This window comes from Macaca mulatta, chromosome 16, assembly GCF_049350105.2.
Source record: "Macaca mulatta isolate MMU2019108-1 chromosome 16, T2T-MMU8v2.0, whole genome shotgun sequence".
NCBI classification, from domain to species: domain Eukaryota; kingdom Metazoa; phylum Chordata; class Mammalia; order Primates; family Cercopithecidae; genus Macaca; species Macaca mulatta.
In genome coordinates, this window is record NC_133421.1 from 84273341 (window position 1) to 84298211 (window position 24871).

The window sequence follows — 24871 nt, forward strand, 5'->3', positions numbered from 1 at the left end:
ACACATGGTAATGGTAATGTGGCTCCTGAAGGTCCTGGTTTCCAGCATGCTCTACGACTCTCCCCTACCATTGTCTGGGACAATCATCCCCCAGTCTTCTGCCTTATTTTTATAAATCAAGCCCTCAATTTTCCTTCTCCGCCTCACTTCTGTGTCCACGCAGAGCACTGTGCAGACCCCTGACACAAATTCTAACACACTGCATCGCTATTGTTAGTCTACATCTTAATCTTCCCTTCTAAAGGAGTAGGGACTCTGCATAGTTTAAGTCCTTATCTGTAACGCCCAGAACAATGCACCATAGACACACAATAAAAGTTTATTGAATGAATGAGTAAATAAAGGGAAAAAAGAATGGAAGAATAGAGGAAAAAAAGGGAGTAAGGAAGAATGGAAAATTCAAAGCATGGAGAAGCCACTGTTTCTTTCTCCTGCACCTGCTGTCTGCCATCTGTCTACTCTTTCTAAACTCTTCCCTTCTGGCTTCTGCTCACATTGCTCTGTTGATATGCTCTTCTGAGCTTCGTTAGTGACCTTGTGAATGATAAGTTCAATAGCCGCCTCTCAATCGCGGTCCTCCTCCACCTCTCCAGCTCTGCTTTCCTCCTTGAAACATTCATGGCTCTTGACTTCTCATCTTCCACCTGTTTGTTTCTGCTCCAGCTCCTTGTTCAATGTCTCTTCCTCCTACCCTTTGTCTTTAAATGTAGGTGCCCCGAGGGCTCTGTCCTTGGTTCTGACCTCTTCCCTCCATGCTTTCACTTTTTCCTGGCCTCCAATTAATCTTTCTACACACATTCCTCTCCAGCGCTCCACACTCTGCTAACCCAGATCTCTAGCTATCTGCTAGACCTCTCTGCCAGATAATTCCAAACACACAGAAAACTAAGCTCTGCATCAACCAAACCTGCTCTTGACTTTCCTACTTCTGTCAATGATGCCCCATTCCTCTGGTTTTCCAGGCTTGAGACTCCGGACTCCCAGATTCTTCCTTTCAGATTTTGCTACATCTGCTAGGTAAGTCCTCCTAAAACACATCTGCAATCCCATCTTGTTCTGCTCAAATCCATCCCACCGTAGCTAATCAAAGTTTAAGTAAGAGTTGAGTCCTAAGCCTCCTGAACCTGCCACCACCTGAGTTCTTCCAGGTTAGTTCCATCTGGCCTGGCACAGAAAAACTTCACTCCATTGGAATCTTAGACACATCCTCCCATGAGCATCTGTATGTGAACAGTACAGTCCATTTGCTGATAGGTCTTCTATGAGTGACTCTTGTTACAAAGATTATTTCCTGCCTCTCTGCTTTCACTTACGCTGTTTCTCTGTCCTCTCTCTCTCTCTATTGCTCCAACCATGCCCCACTGGAACCCTATACCTCCTTCAACATCACACACGAATATCACCTTCTTTCTCTGACCTGGCCAATTTAACATGATATTCTCCTCACCAACCTCCTGACATCAGGAAGCATCTTCTGTGGCTCTAGAATTCTTCCTATGCTGTAATGACTTGGGAGCTTATCCTTCTCATAAAATGAATCATAAGCTCCTTTCTTGCTCATCATGATATTTCCTGGGTTAATATAATTAATATGGGCCTTGTTCGATTGAATTTCTCTTTCAGCACGAGTCCTGGGCCAGCCCCACCTTTCTCTGAGTCACCATGCATGATGGAGCTGGGAGCCCCCCAGAGATCAAGTTCAGAGCACGGCAGCTCTGCCTGAGCACTCGGCAGTCATAGGGGCGCTCCATGTGCTCTGGACACTGGCATCACTAGCTGAGGATGAGGTCGGGCCTGGGGGCAGAGGGAGAGCACTGGTCCAGATGCAGGTAGCAAGTGGAGATGGTGATGCTTGCTTGTGGCAGATTGTGGGAGTCCTCCCCACAAACTTTAGGGAGATGGAGTAATTGACAAACATTCAAAAAACCAACTGAGCTCGTTTCTGAGCCAGGGGTCCCCAGTAGTGATGATGACACTGTGCACTTCAAGTGTGGACAAGTATCCTTCACCTCTGCGTCCTCCATCCTGTCTTTGAAAAACGATGTCTGCTCCGCCTGTGGAAAAGGTTAATTGCTAACAGGTGGTCTCAGCCAGACTTCTAAAGTGGACAGAGCTGACTCTGTTGACCCTGTGCACAGGACACCCCCAGGTAGGGGAATTCCAGGAGTGATATCAGGGGCACCCACCAGTTCTTTCTCCCATTACTGTTTCAACTTGTCCCAGAACTTTAACCTGGAGCTGCTGATCCATGGCTCACCCAGGCAGAGATGTTCTGAGCCCAGCCATACACTGCCTGGTTACAGGGAGAGAAGGAGCCTTAAAGCCAGGGAGACCCAAGGGGTGACAGAAGAAGAGAGGAGCCCTGAGCATGTAGGACACTGGGTAACTGCATGAGCAAGCTCTGCCGGGACCAAGCTCCCTGGGGGTTGTTCCAGAGAAAGAATGGAGCCCTGTGAGCCCAAAGGCTGGGACTGTGAGGACGTGTCCTCAGGGAGCCTCCTGTCTGCAGGAAGGAGGTAGTTACTGCCCTGGGGGAAACTGGCCTGGGAAGCATTTATGCCAAGGAGAAGAATGAAGGGCCAGACTCCTCCAGAAAATTTTTTCCCTTCCTTCCTCCCTCCTTTACTCTCTCTCTCTCTCTCTCTTTGAGACAGGGTCTCTCTATGTTGCCCAGGCTGGCCTGGAACTCTTGGGTTCAAGCGATCCCCCTGCCTCAGCCTCCTGAGCTGGGATTACAGGCACTCATTATGGTGCCCGGCCAACTTCCAGGGAATTCTTGCCCTTGGGAAGTGGGCATGAGGGCAGGGAGGCAGGGAACTGAGGAGGAGAAAGGAGGACCCCCAAGCTCCACACTGAGGCCTCCAAAGGAGTGTCCTCTAAGAGCCAGGACCCTCCTTTGAGGCACAGGAACAATAAATCCCTCCAGAGTCCACAGGTCTCTTGCATCCAGTCTGAAAGGTTGACTCCCTGCGCAGGGAGGGCATTCCTGGGGACAGGGCTCTGCAGGGCTTCAGGTCAGCCTGGCTCTATCTCCCAGCAGGAGCCCGCTGAGGCCTGTTCACCCAGAAGACGGCACCCAGCATGCTCAGGAGCAGGGGCAGCTTCAGAAGGACCACGAGCAGGAAGTGAGGGCTGCTGAGCCGGAACCTGCGGGGGACACGGTGAAAATGAGTCACTTCCCCGGCAGAACCCCCAGGACCCTTCTCTCTTCACCTCTTCCTGGGCTCTGACTCTGGAGGCCAAATAACCCAGGAGCAGCCAGGGAAAGGACCTACACCAGGGCAGCCCCTTCTGTGGCCCCCATCCCTCCTTGTCCCTCCATCAGGGACTGCCCGGGGGCTCTCATCAAGGAGAGGTGATGGAGTGAAGAGAGAAGAAGGACCCACTTCCAGGCGCACACGCCACAGCACCCTCTCTGTCCCTGTCCACTCGCAGCCTCCACTTTATCAACTGACTTCTTAAAACCAGTCCCATCTCTCACTTTTTTTATTTTCTGAGACAGGGTCTCACTCTGTCACCCAGGCTGGAGTGCAGTGGTGCAATCATGGCTCACTGCAGCCTTGACTTCCTGGGCTCCAATGATTCTCCCACCTCAGCCTCCTGAGTAGCTGGGACTACAGGCGCGCCACCACGCCTGGCTAATTTTGTGTTTTTTAGTAGAGACGGGGTTTCACCATGTTGCCCAGGCTGGTCTCAATCTCCTGGACTCAAGTGATCCACCCTCCTCGGCCTCCCAAAGTGTTAGGATTGCAGGCGTGAGCCACTGCACCTGGCCACCACGCTCACTGTTTCGCTCCACTCCTTGTTCCCTCCCCTCAGGGTCTGGCCGCAATATCACAGCCCTTTCTGGGTATCTTTGGGAGAGGAAGGAGAACAGACTCAAACCACAGCCTGAAGCAGGCCCATCTCCCCACAGACCCAACAGACAGCTCCTGGCGGCAAAATCCCCAGCTGAGCAAAGACCTTTGAAAGGGGCCACAGAACCGGGACCCCAAGTCCAGAGCTGGATGGGGAAGGAGACAGAAAGGGATGGGGAGGGGACGAGGGCTGCACATGCACCTGAACTCAACCTTCGACCTGAGTCCCACTAGTTGCCCTGTAGGGAAAGGTGTTCACAGCACAAGTGACATTTCTCACTCAGCATCCACATGCAGACTCAGAGAGTATGAGAATCAGGACCAGAGATGGAGAGAAACAGCAGCCAGTGATGATCTCAGGTCATGGTGCACCACCACCACCGGCTTCCACCCCAGAGCTGCTCCCTCCATGGCCTCCAGGCCCTAGGCGCTTACCCCGAATTTTTGGTCAACACCTCCCCGGTGCTGAGGTTTCGCCCAGTGTTCACCACCAGGAAGATGGGAGTTGTGGCTGGACGTGTGGTCCTTGTTGCTGTTAGAGATGAAAATGATGCATCGGGCCGTGCCTGGGCTCCCGGCCATGCAAGAAGCACCAGTAAGGAAGTCACACAGAATCACCTACTCACAGAAGAGCCTGGAGAGACCTCTGAAGCCAGATCCAGGGCACCTCCTAGGTGAAACCCCCCAGGGACAAAAGGAGCCCTTACCAGAACCAGCCATGAGAGTTCCCTCCAACAAGTGCCAGGTCTCTCTCCGCATCTCAGAGAAAGACTCTTACCATTCTGCCCACTCTGCCTTCATCCCGCTCTGCCTGGGCTTCTGCAGCCTGATGTGGAGTTCCAGGAGGAGGAGGGGTAGGAGGAGTCTAAAGGAAGATGGCTCAGCCTGTGGCCCAAGAAGCCTTGTAGAGACCATGAGAGGGGGGCCCCGAGCACCCTTCAGGTGGACGCTCTTTTTTTTTTTTTTTTTTGTGACGGAGTTTCACTCTTGTTGCCCAGGCTGGAGTGTAATGGCGCGATCTCAGCTCACTGCAACCTTCGCCTCCCAGGTTCAAGCGATTCTCCTGCCTCAGCCTCCCAAGTAGCTGGGATTACAGGCATATGCCACCACGCTTGGCTAATTTTGTGTTTTTAGTAGAGACGGGGTTTCTCCATGCTGATCAGGCTGGTCTCCAACTCCTGACCTCAGGTGATCTGCCTGCCTTGGCCTCCCAAATTGCTGGGATTACAAGCGTGAGCCACCGTGCCCGGCCCATGTGGAAAGGCCACTGTAGGCCGCCCCTAGAGAGGGGATAGGTTGTCACTCGGCTCCTCCTGGGGACTTCAGGTGACCACCAGACTATTGACATAGTCTACTCCCTCATTGCCACTGGACCCCCAGCTCATGATCTCCCTAAAGCAGTTGTCCTGGAGGCTCAGCCCTTCACCAAGGGCCCGACATAGGCTTGGTGTGATCCGATAAGCAGCCTTCGACCGCTCTGTTGCTGGAGATTCGCTGATGGATGTGACCTGAGCCCCACCCCGTTGGAGGGGCAGAGACACATAAACAGATGGACTCACTTCAGCCGGAAGCAGCCCTGGGAAGGAGCCCCAGCAGGTGCAACAGGAGCACAGGGGAGGAGCTTGATCCACTCCCAGGCCAGCAGGAAGGAGGGAAACATGGGCAGCACCTAGCAGAGGCAAATGCCGGACCATGGGTTGCTTTTGGAAAGTGAGAGACGTGAGCGTGGTGATAGAGTCTGAGTCTGAGGACAGGAGATGGTGTGGATGGCTAAGGGGCAGGGGGCAGGGGAATTTGGTTGAAGAGGGATGGGGAGGCAGAGAACCACAGGACAAGGAGCCAGCCGCAGGAGGATCACCCTTGGACAGGATGGGGAAGCCTGTCCTCAACCTGAAAGGGAAGGGGGAAGAATGAATGTAGATTGCATGGAAGTTTGCAAGTGGGGAAGGAAAGAAACTGATGTCCTGTGTGTTCTCAGGAAGGTAGATGTACAGGAGATAACGCTGGAAACTCTGAACTTCTACTGGCAGCCACAGGCACCCTTTTCTTACTTTGTTTCCCCCAGCAGCGCTAGAGCAGGTGGATTTTAGACAGGGTGGCCAACTTTCCCAGGACTTTTCTAGCCTTAGCACTGAAAATCCCACATTCAGGAAACCCCTTAGTCATGGGCAAACTGGGATGGTTAGTGGCCTTAATTTTAGGATTGATCCAGGGATGAGGGTTTTGTCAGGTAGATAAGGAAATACAATATAGGAATTATGGGTGCTACTAAGAGAAGAAAATGTCAGGTTGGTCATGATCTCACGCCTATAGTCCCAGCACTTTGGGAGGCCGAGGCAGGTGGATGGCTTGAGGCCAGGAGTCTGAGACATGTCTAGGCAACATGGCAAGACCCTGTCTCTACTAAAAATCACAAAATTAGCCAGGCATGGTAGTACACACCTGTAGTCCCAGCTACTCAGGCTGGGAGGATCACTTGAGCCCAGGAGGCAGAGGTTGCAGTGAGCCGAGATCACTCCATGGCATTCCAGCCTGAGCAACAGAGTGAGGCCATGTCTCAAAAAGGAGAGAAAAAAAGAAAATGTGATATATTTCAGGGGCTCAAAGTGGCCTAGGAAGGAAGTGAGGTCAGAACAGGAGTGACGGGGACAATAAATTGGGGGAAATGGAGGGAAGGATCAGAAGACAGAAGGTCACTACAAGGTTGAGAATAGGGACAGTGGCATGAGGATGGGGGAGAGCTTATTGATGAAAAGTTGTCAAAAAATAGAATGTATGAGTGTAAGACTCTGAGCAGCGACCAGGTTGGGTGATGACAAGCTCTGAGATGTTTTCTTGGGGTGCGATTCTGAAGAGAGTGGAAAATAAAGGACACCAAGGTTGAGAATGTTAAGGAACCCAAGGCAAGATTGCCAAGTTATGCATTAAAACCTGCCAAGATAATGGCAGAGGTTGAAGTGGAGGCACTGGCAGGTCCCTGCTGAATGAGGGGGAGCAGCCTGGAAGCTGATGGACAGCCTTGTCGAGCACAGGTAGAAGGTGTGTGTGGCCATCTGGCGCAACATTTAAAGGAAGCAGGTGGAAAGTCACAGGGCAGAAGTTGTGATGGGGACAGGAAGAATTGAGGCATGGCTCCACGGCCCTCTAGCATATGGGGAGTAAGAGAAAGAGCAGCTTCCACTCAAGAAGCTACTAAACAGGAAGCTCTTCCCAAGCAAGACATATTTCAAAACAGCATGGTAGGAGGATGTTCTGTGAGGAGGCTGCAAATGTACAGGAGTGTTTCTTCTTTGGTACAGGCTTCCCAAAGGGCACGGTGGAAACAGCTTTGGCTCAGTATGGAGGGGCTTCCTCCATGCTGGGTAATGGGGTGAGGCCCGGGCCCCATGGGAGTGACGGCACCTGAGCTGTGCACCCCCCAGTCCACCTAAGGCTGAAGGATCAGCCGCCTCTCTCCGTGCCCATGCTATGGGCTCCTCCCAACACCACTGTGACTGAGGACAAGACAAGACTTGGAGGCACACTTCAGTATGCCACCCACCCTTGTTCCCTTGTCCTGTCACACCCTAAAGCCCTGCTGCCGAAGTGAGGGGAGCTCTTACCTGGGGAAACATACACCCTAACCAGGGCCGAGGGATCGCGTGACCATGAATCCAGGATCCACACTGTCTGAATTTTGCACCAGTAAGATCCAGCATCATCTTCATTGAGGTTCTGCATGGTCACAGTGAAGGCGAGAGCCTCCGGATGGTCTCTGATGGACACGCGGCCATTCCTCTCCACCTTCTCTTCTCCCTTGGTCTCCACAATGCTCTCACATGATGTGTCATACTGTCCTCGGCACCAGTATTTGTTATATCCCTTGTACGTGCTCTCATACTGACACCACACTCTCAGAGAGCCCCCCACGGTGCCAGTCACAGAGTCGGGGCCCGTCAGAGACAAACAGCCTGGAAAACACAAGCCCGAGTCCCAGGTCTCCATCCAGATGGCCCTATCAGCAGCCGTCTGTCTGAAGCTTGAGGGGAAGGTTGCCAGGGAGACCTGGGTGTTTCCTGGGATGGGGACCTGGAGGAATACCTGAGCTTAGGACCTAAGCCAAAGAATCCCTGTGAGAGAAGAAACCTGTCCCCTGTGAGATCAGAGACACCAAGTCACAGCGCAGGGGCCCTAGCACTTGGAAACCAAAGCTGGAGGTAGGAGCAGAGAGGAGCTGTCCCGCCTTGTCCCGGGCCCTGCAGCCTCTGCAGCCTCTGCCAGGCATGAGATTTGGTCATACACAAGATCACTTCCCTTCGGAGTGAGACCCATGTATTCTGGGGTCTTCTGCAACTCAGGCTTATTCTTTAAAAGCACAACGTGTGGTTTCCTCCACTCTCAGAGTGTTCTTGTGGGAGGGAAAATAACTCTCCTGCTCTGATCTTAACCACTCTCTGGGAAGAATCGAGATGACCCTGGGAAGAGGGGTTGTGTCCAAAGGAAGCCCTGATAAGCTTCTTTACATGAATTTGGGACACAAGATCAGCCTCCCCGATAATAGTCCCCAGGTCTTGGGTGTCAGAGGTCACCACGCATTCAGAGGAAAGAGGGAAGCTGCTCTCTGTAACCGAGTGAGGTGCTTTGGGTCCTGGGGGGAAAGTGGGGCTTAGAATCTGGGAGGCAAAGTGCGAGAAGTTGATACGGAAGGAAAGAGAAGGGAAAAGAAAGGCTGTAGGGCCGGGCGCGGTGGCTCAAGCCTGTAATCCCAGCACTTTGGGAGGCCGAGGCGGGCGGATCACAAGGTCAGGAGATCGAGACCACAGTGAAACCCCGTCTCTACTAAAAATACAAAAAATTAGCTGGGCGCAGTGGCGGGCGCCCTGTAGTCCCAGCTACTCAGGAGGCTGAGGCAGGAGAATGGCGGGAACCCGGGAGGCGGAGCTTGCAGTGAGCCGAGATCGTGCCACTGCACTCCAGCCTGGGCAACAGCGTGAGACTCCGTCTCAAAAAAAAAAAAAAAAAAAAAAGAAAGGCTGTAGGTAGGCAGAAGTTCAGGCATTATGGGATGTAATGCTCAGCAGAGGCCCCAATATCTTGAGCGAGTGCTGACAAACTTACAAGAGGCTTTGACTGAACTTGAGTGCATGTGCACGTGCACGTGTGTGTGGGTGTGAGAGGGGGAGAGAAAGACAGTCACAAGGCTGAGCTTTGCATCCCCCAAAGTAACCTGAGTTAACAATAAGAGGATGAACACACACAGGGGCCACGGAAGCTTAAGCTGTTGGAATGAGCAGAAAGTGTGAAACGACCCCTGGTATCTGCGAGTCCTACGACCATCTGGGCTCCTGAGCTAATTACATCTAGATCCGAGGTGACTGAGGACGGAGGAGTCCCTGACTTCTGGCTTCATTCATTTCTCTCCCCTCCTCCCACCACCTGCCTTTCCTCCCCACTCTGTCCCCAGCTGGCTCTGTCTGTCATATGCCTTGGCAGATGTGTGAGCCGCCACCATGCACACCTTCCTCACCCCACCAGCCATGCTTGGTCTGAGACAATCTCACTGTCACTATCTCTTCCCACCCTCCTGGTCCCTCCCACACTCAGTAGCACCTGTCACCCCCACCCTGACCCCTTCCCAGTCCCTACCCCAAACCCTGCTCCAAACCTGTGTTCTCCCGCTCTGTGCTCCCTTGACCACAGCAAAGTTGCTCCTGACCCCACATCTTCTGAGAGCTTCCTATTTCTCTGTTGTCCTAATTCTCGTAAGAACCTTCCTTGCCCTGGATGCTGTACACCTTCAGGAATCTTCCCATTCCCAAATCCCTGCTCCCCACCTACGTTCTCCCCCAAGAACATGTTGCCCACAGCTGCACACCCCTCCTGAGATTGCAGAGCCGGTCCTCACCTCCTCCCTTCCACCTGCCCCCAGCCCCCTCCTAGAGGTGGCACATCCCAGCAGCACCTCCTTCCAGGTTCTGGACAGAGCTCAGGACTGCATTTCCCACAGTGGGAGTTTGACAGGGTACAAAGGGCTCATCACAGCCAAGAGTCTGGTGGTGGAACCGAGGCCTGCTTGTGCTGCTTCCGAAAGGGATCATTCCTGGAGAGCTTGGGGTTCTTCTTCTGCCAGGATCAGAGCCAGCCCCTTCAGAGCTGAATGTGTCCTAGAATTCCTGCCACTCCAATCAATAAGATGCCAGCTTCAGATGGGAAGTCAGACTCAAGAGAGCTTTCCAGGTTCCTTCCAGCCCAAAAAGTCTTTAATTCCTCAATTACATAAGAACTGCCCTGGCCTTCTGCCCCTGGCCTCTGGAAAGAGGCTTTCTCCTCTGGAATCTGTCCTCCACATTCCTGATTACAACCTGGACTCTTTCAGCCCTGCTAGGAAGCAAATGTTTCACCTTCCTCTCAGTCACACACACACACACACACACACTGGGGAGAGCACAGCTGAGAGAGGAAACCATGGGACCATTTCGTCCCTTCCAGCGCCCAGAGCCACTTACTTTTAGCTCCTCTGGACTGAACTGTTTCCTTTCCCAGGTCTCTGTTAGGTAAACCTCCAGGTTTAGGGGTCTTTCTGGCTCACAAACTTTACAACTTTTCAAGCCATTCTAAGTCAAGCAAATAGCAGTCCCTTTGCAGAGTCAGAATCTCATCCTGAAAAGCCTAAAAGTGCTATGGGGAACCCCAAACCTAGCAAATCTGGAAGGTCACCCTAGAAAAGAAAGGGCCTTCTGCATTCATGATGGCTATTCTCTCCAGTAGGCAACCTTCTCATTGAAATGAAACAAATGCAAATGAATCTTCTGAAAAGACAAAAGATGATTCTTAAAATGTGGAAGTCACGGCTGGGTGCTGTGGCTCACGCCTGTAATCCCAGCACTTTGGGAGGCTGAGGCGGGCGGATCACAAAGTCAAGAGATCGAGACCATCCTGGCCAACGTGGTGAAATCTCTTCTCTACTAAAAACACAAAAATTGGCCAGGCGCAGTGGCTCCAGCCTGTAATCCCAGCACTTTGGGAGGCCAAGGCGGGCAGATCACCAGAGGTAAGGAGTTTGAAACCAGCCTGGCTAACATGGTAAAATGCTGTCTCTATTAAAAATACAAAAATTAGCCAGGCATACTGGCAGGCGCCTGTAATCCCAGCTACTTGGGAGGCTGAAGGGGAGAATCACTTGAACCTGGGAGGCGGAGGTTGCAGTGAGCCTAGATCATGCCATGCACTCTAGGCTGGGCGACAGAGTGAGGCTCCATTTAAAAAAATAATAATAATGCAAAAATTAGCCAGGCGTGGTGGTGTGCACCTGTAGTCCCAGCTACTCAGGAGTCTGAGGCAGGAGAATCGCTTGAACCTGGGAGGCAGAGGTTTCAGTGAGCCAAGATCGTGCCATTGCACTCCAGCCTGGCAACAAAGCAAGACTCCAGCTCAAAAAAAAAAAAAAAAAAAGTGGAAGTCACTCGTAAAGACTTATATTTCAGAGGCACGACAGGAGTGTGGATAAGGGTACTATCTAAAGCCCAGTAAGCAAAGCCACCTCCAAAATGGAGGTAAAGCAAGGCAACTTGCAGAGGGGAGAGCCTGGATAGGTGAGCTTAAAGAAAAAGATAAAGTCCAAGGCAGGCAGATCACTGGAGGTGAGACCAGCCTGGCCAACATGGTGAAACCTTGTCTCTACCAAAAATACAAAACTGAGCCAGGTGTGGTGCCACATGCCTGTAATCCCAGCTACTCAGGAGACCGAGGCATGAGAATTGCTTGAACCTGATCAGCGGAGGTTGCAGTGAGCCAAGATCACCCCGCTGCACTCCAGCCTGGGTGACAGAGCCAGACTCCTTCTCAAAAAAAAAAAAAAGAAGAAGAAGAAGAAGAGGAAAAAAAGGATGAGATGAGGGGTGTGGCTGATTAAATCACAGACCCTCAGATGTAGATCGTGGCTTCTAGTTGCTTAGCCCAATTTTCTACTTAATATAAAAATATAATGAAAGCAACTTTTCATGCAAAGTATTGGCAAATGACACCAAATTACTGTTGTTTGAAAGAAGAACCAGGATTGGATTGGGAAGGAGTGGGGAGATCTTTGTTGTTGATAACATTCTAGTTCACGGATTGGCCAGTGAGTTCACAGATGTTTAAGTTACATATAATTAAAATAAAAGAGGGTCTTGAATGGACCAGTGATAAGAGAGTGTTCCATGACCCATGATCTAATCCTGGGCACCTGAAGTTAAGGAAAAAGAAGGTTATGCTAATTCCAAGATACTTTCCTCTGTCCTGCTAGAGTGTTACCTGAATGCAAGATTAGCAGGTCTCAAGGAAATCCAGCATGTTCCTGGAAATGATTGATGGAATTATAAAAATGCGTCTGTGCCTTTTTTGAAACATGTGCTTGCTGGTTGCTTGAGGTTAATGGGAGCTAGTAAATATTGGACAGCAATCAGTTCAGAATGGAAATACCAGATGATGTTGCAGAGAAATCAGCTATTTCGTGACTATTACTCGGTTAGCCTTATTCTTGACACCTCTATGGCCAATGGAAAGAGCTCTGTGGAGGACACAGATCTGGACTTCATTTCCAGCTTGTCTATTTAGTTCTTATGTCATCAGATATCCCATCATCAACTTACTTATAAAGTGGAGTCAATGCTATTTGCCCTGCCTAGGTCACAAAATTGCTCAGAGGGTTAAATTCTATCATCTGTTTGGAAGTGTTTGTAGGCTATAAAAATGCATAATAAATAGAATTCTAGTTTTGCTCTTTCTTTATTTTTTACTATTTTGTAGAGACGGGGCCTTGCTATGTTGCCCAGGCTGATCTCAGACTCCTAGGCTCAAGCATTCCTCCTACCTTGACCTCCCAAAGCACTGGGATTACAGGTATGAGCCACCACACTCAACCAACGTTTGCTTATTTTGTATTTGAATTTGCTTCCTTCCTCTTTGTCATTTATCATCCATGCTAGAATTGCCCCTTTCCATCTCTCTTTCCCAGTTAAGATTTTCAGCGGGACCTGTGAAGGTCACTTGTGAGCCTGAGGATGGGGAATGAAATAGGAGTGGAAAGAGAGATGGAAAGGGCAAAGAAAAAGGAAGCAAATTCAAATACAAAATGAGCAAACATTGGTTGAGTGTAGTGTCCCATGCCTGTAATCCCATCACTTTGGGAGGTAAAGGGAGGAGAACTGCTTGAGCCCAGGAGTTTGAGTCAGTGTCATCTACCTGGTCTTCTTCCCTTAAATCTCTGTCATTTTCACTCACCCTTCTAGAAAGAACCTTGTCATTACATTGGGAGGTTTCTATGTTTTATGAGGGAAATCAACCATAAAATTCATTCTGCAAACATGAAGAATGTCCTCTAATTTTTAGCCTAAACTTATTTCCACAGACAAATGTGTTTTCCTGCATTTTGCATTTTGAATGTCTATTAATAAGAGTTTCTCTTCTGAAAGTCCAACCTTTGCAGGACAGTTTCATTTACTTGTTTACACCACACCTTGTTCCAGGAAGGATTTAAGGTAGATGTTGAGGGTGGCATTTTAGACACTTGGTTAATTCTTTTTTTTTTTTCTTTTTTTGAGACAGGGTCTCACGTGTCACCCAGGCTGGAGTGCAGTGGTGCAATCTCAGCTCACTGCAACCTCCGCCTCCCAGGTTCAAGCGACCCTCCTGCCTCAGCCTCCCAAGTAGCTGGGACTACATGCATACATCACCACACCCAGCTAATTTTTGTATTTTTAGTAGAGACAGGGTTTCACCTTGTTGGCCAGGCTGTTCTCGAACTCCTGACCTCAGGTGATCCACCTGCCTTGGCCTCCCAAAGTGCTGGGATTACAAGTGTGAGCCACTGCATCTGGCCCATTAATTCTTTCTCACAAACCATTCCAACCCCTTTACACTAAGCTTTGTCAAAACAGAACTATTGTTAATTCTTGAACTCTCCATGGTCCTTAATATCCTCACACTTGTCCATAAGATACTCCTTTCTCACTCAGCCAACTCATTCATCCTTCAGGATGAACTTCCAGTGAAGCCTCAGTGACATCTCCCACCCTTCAAAGAGCAAAGTGAGGGGTCCCTGTTGCATACTCTCATCACCACATGAATAAGTCTCTACAACAGTAACTTCCACATTGTATTGTAGTTAGTTGATTCCCTCAATTCAGAAATTACTCTTAATTACAGCACCCAGAACAGTCCTGGCACATATCTGGTGCTTAGTAAGTGTTTGTAGGATCCATGGATAAATGATTGAATGTACAGAAGGATGCACAGGTGAATGAATGGATGTATCTTTCCCTTTTCTGTGGACACTTTACCTCTGGCTTAAACCCAGGATAGCTCTTCTACTTACTGTACTGCCCTCTGCAAAACCAAGTCCCCAAAGCCACAGCCCCACTCACCTGAGAAGCAGAGAAGGAGTAGAGCTGGGAGCAGCCACATGGTCCTGTCTCCCTGGCTGCCGTCCTCAGCAAATCTAGGTCCCAGTTGGAATCCAAGTATGTGTAACAGAGCCTGGATCATCCACTTTCTACTTGTCCAAGTCTCCTTTGTGTTCTCTGTCTTCTGTTTCCTTTTTTGCCTTTTAAAGGATGCTTCCTAATTTTAAGCCTTACTTAGCAGAAGGGGAAGGGTGGCAAGAGACGCTTCTGAGAATGGACTAAGCACAAAGAAGAAAATCTGTTGACCTTCCTTTAATGTGAATATAATGGTTGGGTCACCCCCTGAGATTTCATGACTCAGGACTTCATGAAAGTCAATCCCAGTTTACGAAACCTCTCCAGCAGAGGAGACTCTGTTCTCTGCCTCTTTCACTCTTCTTCCAATCTGGGATTACTTTATCGATCTAAGTAGCTTCCCTTCTCTATGGCTGCCTACTTTTGAATCATAAAACACCCTCTGCTTAAGGAGCTGTAGTGAGCACTCCCCATGTATTTCTCAACCGTTATCTCCATGCGGATGACTTCACACCTCTTCCTCTAACCCAATATCCCAATATCCCTCCCGGGCGCCAGATCCTACTTTCTAACTTCCTGTAGGGAAGCTTCACCTGCTTATACACTACTAACCTAGTTCAGTATGTGGGTCATGGTCCACACCACAGATTCTGAAGTCACACAAACTCAAATCTCATCTCCATCATTCATTAATCATCTGACCTTGGGCATGTTGCTATATCACTCTCATCCTCAGTCTCCTCATCTGTAAAATAGAGAACTCAGGACGATTCTTTCTCGTAGGGTTGCCACGGGAAATAAATGAGTTAATGTAAGTAAAGTGTTTGGTACAGTACCTGGAACATAGTAACTGCGCAGTTAACGTTAAACACCTTTAGAATAGTCCTGGACCAGCTTCTCATCTGGTCCCTCCACTAGCTATACATTCTCTCTAATCCAACTTGCACATCAGAAGATACTCTTCTTTAAGACAGGTATCTGAAACTATAATTTCTTTCCTTCTCTTCCCCCAGAGATACCCATCCTTGATACCCACAGCCTCTAATCTTTACTATCTTTTAGAACTCTACTGGATCATCTGATATTTCAAATTTTGTTGTAAGAGCACAACTTCTTATCTTTTATGTACCACTATATCTGATGAAATATTATATAGCCAGGCATGGTGGCACATGCCTGTAATCCCAGCTACTTGGGAGGCTGAGGCAGGAGAATCACTTGAACCCAGGAGGTGGAGATTGCAATGAGCCAAGATTGCGCCATTGCACTCCAGCCTGGCGACAGAGCGAGACTCCATCTCCAAAAAATAATAATAATAAAAGAAAGAAAGAAATATTATATCTAGTATAGAGCCCTGGATGGGACAATAAAACACCAGGATCCTGGTCCCATGTGTGACACAAGCCACACACTTGATGGACCCAGAATGAGCAGAGCTGACAGTAGCTACAACATTGTGTCTTAGTCCATTTTCTTCTACTATAACAGAATACTACAGGCTGAGTAATTTATAAAGAAGGAAAGTTCGCAGGTGCAGTGGCTCATGCCTGTAATCCTCGCACTTTGGGAGGCCGAGACAGGTGGATCACTTGAGGTCAGGAGTTTGAGACCAGCCTGGCCAACATAGCAAAACCCCATCTCTAATAAAAATACAGAAATTAGCCCGGCATGGTGGCATGAGCCTGTAGTCCCAGCCACTCAGGAGGCTGAGGTGGGAGAATTGCTTGAACCCAGGAGACAAAGATTGCAGACGCCACTGCATTCCAACCTGGGCGACAGAGAGAGACTCTCTCTCAAATAACAATAATAAAAAGAACAAATTTGTTCACCTTCCCAGCTTTCTGAAGATGAGAAGTCCAAGAGTATGGTAGTGGCATCTGACAAAGGTCATACCATGGCAGAAGACAAGACAGCAGGCAAGCCTGCTAGACAGAGAGAAAAAGGGGGCTGAACTCATCCTATGAGGAAACCACTCTCACAATAACTAACCCACTCCGGAGATAACAGCATTAATCCACTCATGAGGACTGAGCTCTCAAGACCTAATCACCTCTTAAAGACTTCACATCCCAATACCATTACATTGACAGTTAAGTTTCAACATGAGTTTCCGAGGGAACATTCAAACCACAGCAACCCTCGTGCCATTTATTCAGCAGAGACAACAGTTGGAGGCTTCAGTTCTCTCCACCAAGAGGATCAAACAAATCTTCAGCCTTCTTGGTTCTGCTTTTATAATGTTTTCTTCTGGTTCCTTTAAAAAATATATTATCTCTAGAGTTGTTCATAAAATAAAAGAAATGGGAATAAGCAAAGGCATGTGCTGATGGTTGAAAAAATATAAACTCCCCATGTCTAATATAGGCACATATCACTATAATCCAGTTAGAAAATCCAAACTCCAGACTACCTGGTAAGACAGAGTCGATATAGAAGCTATCATCTGGTGCCAAACTGGAGTCAAATCCAATAAAAGGAAATTCCAGGTATTAGAAATGTAAAGGGAGCTAAAAGCCAGGTCTGTGAGCAGGATCTGATACCAAGAGGCTAATGGGGACCAGTCAAAATGAATTTGGGCCTTCGGAGGAAAGGGGCTGCTGTTTAAATAGCCACTCAGGGGCAGAAGACAATGTCTCAGGTCTATACAAGACAGGGAGGGGGAGCAGAGTCCCCTGCCAAAAGCTAGGATCCATGAAGGGTCATTACGCTCAGGGAACAGGGTGAGGGGAAACCCCATTGATGGGCTCATGGGAACATCAAGGCATCTCAGCTTCCTATAGTTGTAAGGAGTTAGAGCGTTCCATGAGAACAAGCACCTAAGTTGCACTACATAGGGGTGTGAGATCCAAAGTCACAACTTCCCATCCTGTGGGAGTGCTAGACAAAGACGTCAATATAAAACAGGTTGGCAAATGATGAGACTTGTAGGGCCATGGAAGAGATGAACACAAACCAAAACCACACCTTCAGTTCACCTTGTGGTTTTGTACACCCCTTGAGCTAATGATCATTTACACATTGGTAATGGTGGGAAATTTTTTTTTTTTAATTCATGACACATGAAAATTGTCTGAAACTAAAATTTCAGTGTGCACAAATAAGTTTTACTGGAATACAGCTACACATGTTCATTTATGTATTATCTATGGCAGTTTTCAAGCTACAACAGCAGAGTTTGTTACAGGACCAACAAGTTCATATGCCCGCTGCACTGGAACAAACCAATACACCAAGACAGCAGGGTTTGCAGCAAAGAAAGAGTTTAATGGTCACAGGGTAACCAAGCAAGGAGATGGGAGGGACCCTCAAATCCATCTCCCTGAGAAGTTCTGGGCTGGGGCTTTTAAGGGGATGGTAGAGGGCAAGTAACTGGAAAATTAGGATCATTATTGGTCAAGGTAGGATGGATGAAATCATCATGATCTGGAAACAGCCTTCTTTGGTGAATCAGCTTCTCTTGGGTTCCTCTAGACCAGCTGGCATCAGTAGTTTCACTGGTATGCAAGACCTGATAAGAATATCTCAAATGGAAAACTTAATGTCTCACAATGCTTAAGATGTTACCTATAGTGCAATTAAGGGGAACTATAGTCTTACTACAGGGTCTGTGTGATTCTGGGGGAATAGGCAGCAAATATGAGGAAGCAGGTAAGAGAGCAGGCTGACCTCATGATTAATGCCAAATGTGCTGCAAGCTTGATTTATTTTCATTTCTCTCCTTCCCTTCTTCCCTGATTAATTTTATAAAATTTATAGGAACAATTCCAAGTTGACTAGTTGTGACAGAGACCACAGAGCCCACAAAACCTAAAATCTGTAATAGCTGGCCCTGGCAAAAAGAGTTTGCCATCCTCTGGCGTTGACGATGGACCCCTCCCCACTTGCAACTAGCAGTCTTTCCCACTGGTAATTGGAAGCAGAATCCTGAAAGCAGAGCACTCTTGGGCTAGTCTTCTTGAGGGTTATAGAAGCTACTTTAGGTGACATGAGGATTTACCAGGGCAGAGACAACCTAGAGAGTGATCTTAGGCCAGAGGGAGGGTCCAGGTAGAGTCTAGCTTAGCCCTGGTGAAGATACAGATGCTCTCGCCTGGCCCCATCTGCCTCATTTGGCAGCCTGACAAGTTGGCACTCTCCTGCCTTCCACTTGGTGCAGCCCCACAGGTTCCCAGAAGAAGCAGGTAGCTTTCCCCTAAGGACGTCCCCTGGCCCCCTAAGCAGAAGCTCTTACCAGCTCCTCCAGCCACACATGGGATTTCCTACAGGACAATTCCATTCCCTGTCCCAGCTTTAATCCTACCTCCACCCTGACTCCACCGACACCTCAAACTCAACACGATGGACATCTAACCCTTCTCTCTCGCTGACCTCTCCAACAACTACTAGAACAACAACAGCAACGTGCTTTTCTTCCTTAACTCCCCGGACTGCCCCAGCCCAGAGCTTTCACCTCCTGCTCTTCAGGCTGTCACTAAAGCTGCTGCCCCTGGAACTGCACAGAGCTCAGGAAATTCCCTCCTCCATAGAAAAGTGAAGTGAGCAAGTTAAAAGACGATTCTTACCAGCTTTAAGGTTACTTCTGATATAATTAGAATAGTAGAGAATTATAAAAGGGAGAAGTTCATAAAGAGGGCAGCGATGTGCCATATTAATGTATATAGAAAAGATGCTCCTAAATTAATCAATTTATAAAGACTTAGAGTATATTTCTGCCAAGAATGGGAAAAGTATCCTGTTTCTCAAAGACATAAGCTGGAGGAGGCTGCACCCTTCAGGAACCTTTTTAGCAGTTAATTTTTAAACACATACTCATGCAATTCTAATCCTCTAAACAACCCTGTGAGGGAGAACTTCTCTTATCCCCAGTTTCAGGGGGGGGAAACTGAGGCACAGAGAGGCCAATCAACCTGCTGAAGGCCTTATGACCCATTAGTGGTGAGGCGCTATATGATTGCGTTCATATGAAGCTAGGATTGGAGGGCCCAGGTTGCCTGGCTCCAGGATCTGTGCCCTTATCTCCCACTACCCAGCTGCTTGTAGTAAATTAATGCAGAAACAAGGCACAAGAGGTCATGATGGTTGCTCCGAGAGAATTAAACAGAGTCATAGACCAAGAACCACCCAGGATGGTCTGAGAATACTCTGAGAAGGTGATGCTCAGAATGAGACTGCGCTGGCATTCAGAAGAGTGCACCAGATGCAAAAGAAGAGGAGGCAAGGCCAGGCACGGTGACTTCTGCCTGTAATCCCAGCACTTTGGGAGGCTGAGGCAGGCAGATCACCTGAGGTTAGGAGTTCTAGATCAGCCTGGCCAACATGGTGAAACCCCATCTCTACTAAAAATATAAAAATTAGCCTGGTGGTGGCACACGCCTGTGTGCCAATCCCAGCTACTAGGGAGGCTGAAGCAGGAAAAGTGCTTGCACCTGGGAGGCCAAGGTTGCAGTGAGCCAAGATCACACCACTGTACTCCAGCCTGGGCGACAGAGTGAGACTCTGTTGAAGAAGAAGGGAAGAAGAAGGAGGAGGAGAGGAAGAGGAAGAGGATGAGGAAGAAGAAGAGAAGGAGGAGGAGGAGGAGGAGGAGAAGAAGAAGAAGAAGAAGAAGAAGAAGAAGAAGAAGAAGAAGAAGAAGAAGAAGAAGAAGAGGAAGAAGGGGAGGGGGAGGGCAGGGGGAGGGCCAGGGGGAGGGGGAGGAGGGATGGGAGGAGGAGGAGGGGAAGGGTAGTAATAGGAGAGTGAAATTGGGAGCACCTAGTGATGCAGGAGGAAACCAGGAGAGTCTGGGCTGTAGACTGAATGCTTATGTCCCTCCAGGGTCATATGCTGAAACCCTAATCCCCAAGGTGGTGGTATTTGGAGTTGGGGCCTTTGGGATATGATTAGGCCATGAGGGTGGGGCTTACATGAATACAATTAGTGCCCTTATAAGAAGAGACACAAGCCAGGTACAGTGGTGCAAGCCTGTAGTCTCAGCTACTCAGGAGACTGAGCGGGGAGGATCACTAGAGGCCAGGTGTTCGAGGCTGCGGTGTACTATGATAGTACCTGTTAATAATCACCACGCTCCAGCCTGGGCAGCATAGTGAAGCCTGTCTCTTAATTTTTTTTTAATTAAAAAGAAATCATAGAATCATAGAAGAGATACAAGAGAGCTTGCTTTCTCTCTCCCTTTCTCTACCATGTGTAGATAGATAAAGAAAGAAGGCAGTCATCTAAAAGCCAGGAAGACAGCCCTTACCAGGAACTGATTCAGCCAGCATCTTGATCTTGAACTTCCAGCCACCAGAACTGGGAGAAATGAATTTATTTTGCATGAGCCACCCAATTTACCGTATCTTTGTTACAGCAGCCTGAGCTGACTGAGGTAATCTGAAAGCAAAGAAAGGAGAAAGAAGGGAGGACGAAGTGCTCAGCTGAGTCAAAGGCTGCTGAGGTCAAGTAAGATGCAGAAAGAGAAGATGCATTTGGATTTGACTGACGGTAAGGTTGTTGGTTCCTTGTCAAGGGCATGTCTGTAGAGTGGTGAGCAGAGAAGACAGGTGGGCGTGACTGCAGAGTATATGACAGATGAAACAGAGTCAGAAAATGCAGACACTGGCTGGGCGCGGTGGCTCATGCCTGGAATCCCAGCACTTTGGGAGGCCAAGACAGATGAATCATTTGAGGTCAGGAGTTCGAGACCAGCCTGGCCAACATGGTGAAACCCCGTCTCTACTAAAAATACAAAAATTGCCCAGGTGGTAGTGGTGCACACCTGTAATCTCAACTACTCAGGAGACTGAGGAGGAGAATCACTCGAGCCTGGGAGGTGGAGGTTGCAGTGAGCCAAGATCACACCACTTTACTCCAGTCTGGGTGACAGAGTGAAACCCTACATTAAAAAAGAAAGAAGAAAGAAGAAAGGAGAGAAGGAAGGAAGGAAGGAAGGAAGGAAGGAAGGAAGGAAGGAAGGAAGGAAGGAAGGAAGGGAAATAGAGAAAGAAAGAAAAGAAGGAAGGAAGGGAAAGGAAGGAAGGAAAGGAAGGAAGGAAGGAAAGAAAGAAGGAAAGAAAGCAAGAAAGAAAGAAAGAAAGAAAGAAAGAAAGAAAGAAAGAAAGAAAGAAAGAAAGAAAGAAAGGAAGGAAAGAAAGAAAAAGAAAGTACAGATATTTCTTTACAAGAAGCTCTGAGAAGGAAAGTGGAGAGAAAGGAAACAACAGCTGGAGAGGGCTGGAGAAAAAGGGGAGTGTTTTTTAATCAAAATCCTCCAGTATGCTGAGAGGTGAGTGGGCAGATCTTCTGGAAAACCTGTCCTGGTTGACGGGCGGATGTCACCGGGACATCATTGTGGTGCTCACAGAACTTGAAATCCAAGCACAAAGATGGAGTTAATTACAACAAACTAAAATTATTCGGGTGTAAAAAAAAAAAGACAACAAAACTGAAAAAACTGAAACAAAATTATCAAAAACATCAAGAGCTTATACAGATCAAAATGAAAAATACTCAAACTAAGAGAAAAATTGGCAAACACCATCAACCCACAATTCTCAACAGAAGAAATACAGATGACTGACATTCAGAAGAAAAGGCACTTAATCTCACTGAAAATCAAGCACATGGATATACTAAAACAATAAAATTATAAATTTTCCCAGATTAGCCAAGAGGTTTTCTAAGGTAATGCTCAGCAAAGGCAGGCAACAGCCTGGTGGAATCCGTATGCTGTCTGTAGGTGACGTAGTGCTCTAATTCTGCAAAGCAACTTAGCAGCAAGTTAGAAGAACTCTAAAAATGGCCTTTCTCTTCGCCCAGTAATTCCACTTTTCATATTCTATTCTAAGAAAAAAAAATGAAAATGTGAACATATAGTAGTGAAAAATGTAAAAGACCCTAATTATCCAACAAAAGGAAACTATATAACTATTGGGCTAGGCGCAGTGGCTCACACCTATAATCCCTCCACTTTGGGAGGCCAAAGTGGGCGGGTCGCTTGGGACCAGGAGTTCGAGACCAGCCTGGTCAACACGGCAAAACCCCATCTCTACTAAAAATACAAAAATCAGCCTGGCATGGTGGCAGGCACCTGTCCTCTCAGCTACTTGGGAGGCTGAGGCAGGAGGATCGCTGGAATCCAGGAAATGGAGGTTTCAGTGAGCTGAGATCGTGCCACTGCACTCCAGCCTGGAAGACACAGTGAGACTCTACCAAAAGAAAAGGAAAAAACAAAAAACAAACAAACAAAAAAACCCTCTTGAGAAACAATCAAAAATGAGAGAAATACGTGGGATTTGACTAAAACATTAGAGATGAAGAATAACGTGAGTGAAATCTTTGAGAACGTGATGACTCAGGAGAGAATTTTCCCAAGTCCAGGGTAGCTCTTGAAAAAACACAAGCAAGCTTTAAGGAGCAACTGCCAGAGAAACAGAAACTAAGAGAGATGATGCCCTCAGCCATGTCTGACATCCAGGCACTCGTGTGGGGAGATTGCAGAAGTTGGTGGTACGGCTGAAAGAAAATGAGGAAGCTTTGAAACATGATTCAGTGGCTTCCTGCTGTCTCCTCTTAGCTGTGATCAAGTCCAGACTCCAGCATGATTCACACAGCCCTGCAGGACCCAGTCTCCTCCATCCTCCCGGCTCACACTTTTGCTCTAGCCATTCCAAAGCACAGTATTTCTGATTTCCCAAATAGCAGCTGCTCCCTCGAGCCACCACGCCTGCATATATGATGTTTGGTCAAAGCCCTTTCAGCTTCCCACCCACCTTCCCTGGTACCTGAAGCCTCTACATATCCTTCAAGATGCCGGTAAAGCTTCCCCGCGAAGCCGGCTCTGGCAGAGTCGATGCGCTGCCTCTGTGCGGCACAGTACCTGGGTTGCATCATTCTGTCTTAAGCCCGCCCCAACATTCTTTTCCGGGTGAATCTGCCTCCACTGTTGCTTTGTGTAGGGCACCACAGGTTGAGTTAATGAGTCCAAGCAAAGTCCTGTCCCGTATCATTTCTCTATTTAGACCTTTCTATCTCATTTCTCATTTCCACTCCCCTACCCCAAAGGCAACCATTCTAATGCTTAAAAGTGCACATCCGTACGCTTGTGTGATTGTCAGGTGTACATGCTGGCTTTGTAGGAGTGTGTGTAAGTTTACATAACTGACTGGGCACAGTGGCTCACAGAGGCTGAGGTGGGAGGATCCCTTGATGCCGGGAGTTCAAGACCAACCTAGGCAGCATACTGAGACCCGATCTCTACAAAAAAATTTAAAACTTAGACAGGCATGGTGGCACACGCCCATGGTCCCAGCTACTCAGGAGGCTGAGGCAGGAGGATTGCCTAGACCCAGGAGTTTGAGGATGTAGTGTGCTATGATTACACCACTGCGTTTCAGCCTGGGCAAAAAGAATTTATATAACTGGCTTTATGCCGTCGATCTCATTCTGGCTTTAGCTTTTTCACTCAGTACTGGATTATTTTTATTTTTTTAATTATTTTTTTTTTTTTTGAGACAGAATCTCACCCTATCACCCAGGCTGGAGTGCAATGGCGTGATCTCAGTTCACTGCAGCCTCCGCCTCCCAGATTCAAGCAATTCTCCTGTCTCAGCCCCCTGAGTAGCCGGGACTACAAGTGCACACCACTATGCCCAGTCAATTTTTGTATTTTAGTAGAGATGAGGTTTCACCATATTAGTAAGTCTGGTCTCGAACTTCTGACCTCAGGTGTTCAATCTGCCTCGGCCTCCCAAAGTGCTGGGATAACAGGTGTGAGCCACTGTGCCAGGCCTCAGCACTGGGTTTTTAAGCCCCCTCCATGTTGCCATGGGGCCACAGAGTTTGTTGACTAGAACTGGAGCTTGTACACTACAGGAGGTGCCAGGTTTACTTGTCAGCTCCTCCCCCATGTTGCACACCTGGGCTGCCCCCAGCTCCCTGCTTCCCAAACAGCACAGCACTGAGCATGCTCTAGCCCGGCCTCTGTGAGCCTGCATGAGAGTTTTCCTGGGCTCTGCCTGCCTGAGCAGGATTGCTGGGTCCCAAAGTAAACACACACTTAGCCTGACAGATTTCTCTCCAAACAGGCCACGCTTGGCTTGTGAGCGTTCTTTCCTGACCAGGGCCTACAAACAGAACCTGTTTCATAAAATAGAGCAGACTTTTCGCAGACTGCTCCCAAAGTGCAACCTCCCTTTGATCCTGGCATGAGTTTGTTCGGTCAGCTGAAAATGCAGTAAGTCCTCGGGTCTTCCTGAGAGCCCCCGGTCTAGATCCTCGAGTCCAGCTTAAGGCCAAGCCAGGATCCTCTGTTTGACCCTACAGCAAGAGCTGGAGCCATCTTCCCCACATTCCACTGCATGGCCAGCAATGACTTCTTGCTGCAAACACAACACCAATGGTTGTGGAGGGGGACAGGCCCTGAGGACTCCCAGCCACCCCCAATTCAGACCCCAGGCTTCTTCCTACAATAGCTCCTTTGAAGGACCAGCTGTGCTCTTCACTTAAAGTGTTTTGTGGCTGGGCGCGATGGTTCATGCCTGTAATCCCAGCACTTTGGGAGGCCGAGGAGGGTGGATCTCCTGAGGTCAGGAGTTCGAG

General features: G+C 48.5%; 2 protein-coding genes across 4 annotated transcripts in view; one reads left to right on the forward strand and one right to left on the reverse strand.

Moving 5' to 3' along the window:
* RAB37 (RAB37, member RAS oncogene family) overlaps positions 1-24871 on the forward strand; it is a 273228-nt gene that overhangs the window by 125190 nt on the left and 123167 nt on the right. The window lies entirely within an intron of this gene.
* Positions 304-23186, reverse strand: CD300E (CD300e molecule). 3 transcript variants are annotated; one of them, XM_077972703.1, is made up of 6 exons: positions 23056-23136; positions 14240-14496; positions 7460-7807; positions 6300-6311; positions 4293-4389; positions 304-3147 (listed from the first exon to the last, which is right to left on the reverse strand). In XM_077972703.1, the coding sequence occupies exons 2-6, from the start codon at positions 14358-14360 to the stop codon at positions 3027-3029; spliced, it is 699 nt and encodes a 232-aa protein (XP_077828829.1). In that variant the 5' UTR covers positions 14361-14496; positions 23056-23136; the 3' UTR covers positions 304-3026. The 3 variants fall into 3 exon arrangements, with proteins under 3 accessions (XP_077828829.1, XP_077828826.1, XP_077828827.1); XM_077972700.1 differs by lacking the exon at positions 6300-6311; XM_077972701.1 differs by lacking the exons at positions 6300-6311; positions 14240-14496 and having other exon boundaries at positions 23056-23186.